Here is a 5,048-nt window from a genome sequence, read left to right on the forward strand (position 1 = left end):
GTGTAATGAAAAAAGTATAAAAACATATTATTTAATTAAACAAAAGAGAGAAATGTAATGTTTTTTTAATGTAATTATAAAGATTGGGATAGTGGATAGATTAAGAATGCTCTAACATCATTTGATTGTTTTATTTTTCTAATAGTGCGTCAACAAATTATAAATAATTAATGTTTAATAGTATATCATGCTTCAACTCATTCTTAATTTTGAAATGTTTGATACTCAGCCCCATATAGTACACGGCTTATAACCTAGTTGAGTAATAAATACAACTAGTTAAAACTATTACACTTGATTTTTAAGGAGTTTTAGTGAATTCTTTTTTGCTTACATGATGCCTAGATGCCATTTTAACTAAACATTTAGTTAAAACCACTAAACTCTAAACATAGTCTAACACATGACTGGTTTTTATGGTTAACAAAATTAAAAAGTGAGTATTGTTGGAATATTATTAGAAGCCGGTTACTATTTCATAAAAAAGGAAACCTGATAAACTATTTGAGGATCCAACAAGCAACTCACAAATGATAACCATCAACTTTTCAAACTACAACTCAATTTGAAAGGAAATCAGAAACAAATGACTTAGCAGAAGAATAATCGGTTACCTCACATTCTTGTACAAAATCTTCAACATACAAATCATTCTTGGATGAAACAAGTTTCACTTTTGCCTATGTTCAGTTATGCAACAAACAACTATTTGGCATAAAAACAAGTCTCGTAGTTGACAGCAGTGACAGGAAACCGTCTCCAGTTTCATCAGCAGTATCTAACTTCATATTGATCATTAAACCTATGCCCTTGTCAAGAGAGCAATAGACTCCCATTCCAAACCGCATATCACATCCTATAACGAATGAGAATCAGTATAATATGAATTAATAAATATTAATTGGCTCGATCTCAGGCTTAAAAAACTACTCACAAGCTAAGCTCAAGCCTAGACAACCTCTGGACAGGCTGGTTCGTTTACACCCCTACTTACCATGAAACTTTCATCAGTTCATGTGAAACAAATGACTAAATTAGAAATGAATCCCAGCAACAAAGTTTTGAAGTAAAAGGAGAACTAAGAGCAATTGTAAAAATACTAATAGAACAAGAATCAACTATAAAAAACACACCATGAGATGTTAATTTCAACTTACCGAGGGGTTCTGTCGATCAATGTCAAAACAATTAATGGCACAGTTTTCAGTCAGTAGTTCAGTAGGTTCTTCACCTACAAAAATAAGCATCCACACTAACTTAGTATCTAATAACTAGAATTATAATGTAGTTATCCAGTCTGAATAAATTATGTATGCCAAAAAGTAGTTCGCTTATGAAAACTAAAATAAAGTTATATAATATTATCCACCTTGTTTAAGAACAGCAAGAATCCCATCTTCTGAGCAAATCATAGCAGGCAACACTCCTTTCGATGATAGTTTAGCATGATCTGAAGTGCTCATATACGTGTCGTATTGAACCTCCCACACATCACTTTCAGATATACATGTTGTGGTCTCTCCATTATCAATTCCTGAAAGAACTATTGGCTGCTGTGGCCTTCTAAGATCCCATGCAAATACAGTACCATACGAACCCCCTGCCTTCAAATTGTTAAAAAAAAAATTACACACATAATGTTTTGAATTGAACTTAAAAAGTTATACTTGATAAGTGCGTTTTTCTAGATAAACTAAAATAGTTGTGGGAAAAGGGTAACAAACTTCACTCACCAGACACGTGTGCTTTCGTGACGGATGAATATCAATAGAATGGACAATCCCGGAAGTAGCTCCCTGAGCCCTGTAATAGGCTCTTACAAAGTCATAAGGCATAAAAGGCATGAAAGTGTCTAAATCATTTACAGCAATAACAGTACATGGTTTATCATACCAAAGTAAAAAATTATGACAACGAGAGTCGTATCAAGTTGAAGCAGTCATAAATGTGAGACTTACATTTTACAAATATGAAAACCAATAGCTTCTAAAACATATGCATTATAATAACAGATAGATAAACGCTACTGCATTAGTAGATTTACCATTGTTGCTGACATGAGTGACATCTATCAAAGGTGTACAAATGAATGAATGCAGATATAAGTGCACTTGGGAAAAGTGATGGCATACACGTACAATTTCAATATATCACTATGCTTCAGCTAAATCTTTAACTCGTTTCTAACAGTTCGGCCGTTCGGGATTAAACTTTCTTTACAAGTGTAAAAACTACCAAACGATGGGAAACCCAATAAGCTGTTCACTTGTAAATTGAGATACAATAAATACATACAGAACCCGTTACAAATCCTAACTATAAGCATGGTTGTAAAAATCCTGCTTAGGCGCCAATTAATACACGATTAATCATTAGTTGGTATCCCACTAACTAGTTGCTGACTAATTGCTATTTGGTCAAAATTGAAAATCTTACATATAATTTTTGATATATATATGAATATTTGAAAAATTACATATAAATTCCAATCCGAGTAATCTGGATTATACCCAATTAATCGCTAATCGGCTAATCCCTAACCTATCACCTGGCTAGCGCCTAGCTAATTCTACATAACCCTTTACAAGTGCAATATTCTCTCCCTACTGTAACAGAATAAAAATCAGCGTCAACTTATACTAACATTATAACAACAGAATCCGCATCAATTTAACTTACCAATTGCCCTTAAACTGCGAAACCGGCCCTCCGGGCCTCCTCAAATCCCACCACTGCACCGAATTCCCCAACCCGCCAGTCGCAAAGTCGGTAGGCGACGCCCACCGAGCGGCCGTATACGAAACCAACCCTCTACTATCAAAAACCCTCCGATACTCCAAACCCGAATCACCAACACTGATCAAATTGACCCTCCCATCCTCCCCCACACTGACACACGCGGCCCCATTATCCTGCAAATCCAAACCGGAAATGGGGCCCAAATGCAGGGTGTTTTCGGGGAGCGAGACCTCGGAATCGAAGGAGGCGTGGATGGGGTTGGGGGAAAGGATGTGGAGGGAGCCGGTGACGGTGGAGGCGGCGATGAGTGGGTTTTGGAGGGCGACTTTTAAGGAAGTGGTTCGGGAGGATGGGGTGAAAGAGGAGTGGAGGGTCAGGGTTTGAGAGTGAATGGAATGGAGTTGGATTGAGGGTTGGTTGGAATCGGAATTGAAGGAAGAAACGACGACGTAGCGGTCTAAGGCGGAGAGAGGTGGGAGGAAGCGGAGGGAGTCGATGTAGGTGGATTGTGGGAGTCGCTGGAATTGCTTTAGGTTTGGGGTTTCTGTTGTTGCCATTGTTATTGTTGTAGGGGTTTAGGATGGAGATGGAGATGGAGATGGAGATGGAGGTGGAGAGTGGAATGGAAGAGTTTTGTTGAGAAAAATGACCTGATAATCAACTCATTTAAGGTTAGGATTGGTCGAGTTTTGTTTATTCGTGTTCAGGTTTTTCAGGAATTTTCTAATTCAAGTTTTGGTGGCTTCGGGACGTGTTTGGTATTCAAGTATGGATAAAAAATACACCCCTAATTTACGTATAAGGCCATGAGGTATACAATATAGTCATCCTATACACCAAACGTCCGGAAGGCAGGGACAATACTAAAGGTGGAGACGTTATTACGGAAATACTACAGGTGTTACATAATACGTTCATCCAGTGGCGGATGTAGTTCACAACCGGGGGTAGCATCCGCTACCCCTCAACTTGTCGCCATAGTGTAATTTTTTTTTTTTGGTCGGTTTTCGTATTTCGTTACCCCTGAAAAAAATGTTACGTTATCCCTATTTGTTTAGAGCTCAATCAATTTAAAAGTTCAAACTAAACAAAGCCCGAACAAAGTTTATAGCCTAAAGCAAATAAAAATCATTAAACTTTTTTTTTCTTTTGTTTGAACGAGACATTAAATTAAACAGACTCAAAGAAAAATAAGCTCAACAAAATTATTATTTAAAAGTTCAAATCACATAAAGCCTAAACAAAGTTTGTAGCCAAAATCAAATAAAAACCATTAACTTTAATTTTTTCTTTTGGTTGAACGAGAAACATCAAACATAAACATGCTCAACATAATCATCATTTTGAGGTTGAAGTTTTTAATACGGTTTTGGATATGCGAATTCAAGAACTTGAAAATAGATTTACGAGGTCTCAACTTGTAACATCCCGAAATTTCTAAAGTAATATTTATTATATTATTTTGTCGGGTGAAATAAACGAGTTAGTGGAACGATAATAATAATAGCAAAATATGAAGACTTAGTAGGATAATTAGATGGGATTAGATATGGACCAAAAGGAAATATGGGCCTTCGGTCCATGGGCTTAAGGGAGTATAAATACCCCCTTAAACCCCAATCCTTTCCATTCCATCCATTTATCCATCCTAATCTCTACACACTCCAAAACACACACAACCCGAACCAAGATCCAAAGGCGAGGACCCGAGTTCGTTGGTGCTAGATCGTCGTGACGAACCAAAGCAACAAGACCAGCTCGTGTTCGTAGTTCGAGTCATTTACGGTACGTTTATATCGAGAACTTGTTCGTTTAGGTTTGGATTAGTATAGAAATGATAGATTCGTGTTTGTATGGTAAAAACGAATCCAACAAAGCTAAACTTACTGAAAATGGATATGATTTGATGGGTAAATCGATTGATAAAAGAACCCGTAACCTATATGCCTAAATCGCACCCTTTAAACATCGATGTTAGGTCGATTTGATGGTTGGGGTTTGTAGGCGCTGGTCAGACGATTCCGTGGATACCTAAATCGAGTTATTTGGTTAAGAAACGAAGATGATAAAGGGATTTAAGGACGAACAGTACCTGCAGCTGGACAACTTCGCCTGCAAGCTAAGTTCGCCTGATGAACTTCGCCTGCAAAGCTAAGTTCGCCTGATGACAACTTCGCCTGCAAAGCTAAGTTCGCCTGATGAACTTCGCCTGCAAAGCTAAGTTCGCCTGATGACAACTTCGCCTACGGCCAAGTTCGCCTAACTGGTAACTTCGCCTAAGGCCAAGTTCGCCTAATTGGTAACTTCGC

At 37.6% G+C, this 5,048-nt stretch overlaps 1 protein-coding gene across 2 annotated transcripts; it reads right to left on the bottom strand.

Moving 5' to 3' along the window:
• Window positions 1-511: 511 nt before the first annotated feature.
• Window positions 512-3,331, bottom strand: LOC143624151 (nuclear pore complex protein NUP43-like). Of its 2 annotated transcripts, none has more exons than XM_077094878.1 (5): window positions 2,679-3,331; window positions 1,734-1,793; window positions 1,370-1,604; window positions 1,158-1,231; window positions 512-856 (listed from the first exon to the last, which is right to left on the bottom strand). In XM_077094878.1, the coding sequence occupies exons 1-5, from the start codon at window positions 3,294-3,296 to the stop codon at window positions 803-805; spliced, it is 1,041 nt and encodes a 346-aa protein (XP_076950993.1). In that variant the 5' UTR covers window positions 3,297-3,331; the 3' UTR covers window positions 512-802. The 2 variants fall into 2 exon arrangements, with proteins under 2 accessions (XP_076950993.1, XP_076950992.1); XM_077094877.1 differs by having other exon boundaries at window positions 513-856; window positions 1,734-1,803; window positions 2,680-3,331.
• Between the last annotated feature and the right edge of the window lie 1,717 nt (window positions 3,332-5,048).

The sequence above is a fragment of the Bidens hawaiensis genome, unplaced genomic scaffold (genome assembly GCF_021521415.1).
Source record: "Bidens hawaiensis isolate Kalapana, Puna unplaced genomic scaffold, B.hawaiensis_p1.1 tig00003698_1, whole genome shotgun sequence".
NCBI lineage: Eukaryota > Viridiplantae > Streptophyta > Magnoliopsida > Asterales > Asteraceae > Bidens > Bidens hawaiensis.

What these genes read in the sequence shown, in the direction of transcription:
- LOC143624151 (XM_077094877.1), bottom strand. Translation starts at nt 3,296, where the DNA reads ATGGCAACAACAGAAACCCCAAACCTAAAGCAATTCCAGCGACTCCCA. An exon ending in CACGAAAGCACACGTGTCTG is followed by an intron (nt 1,605 to 1,733) that starts GTGAGTGAAGTT and finishes AACAATTTGAAG; the next exon opens with GCAGGGGGTTCGTATGGTAC. An exon ending in TCTTGCTGTTCTTAAACAAG is followed by an intron (nt 1,232 to 1,369) that starts GTGGATAATATT and finishes TTATTTTTGTAG; the next exon opens with GTGAAGAACCTACTGAACTA.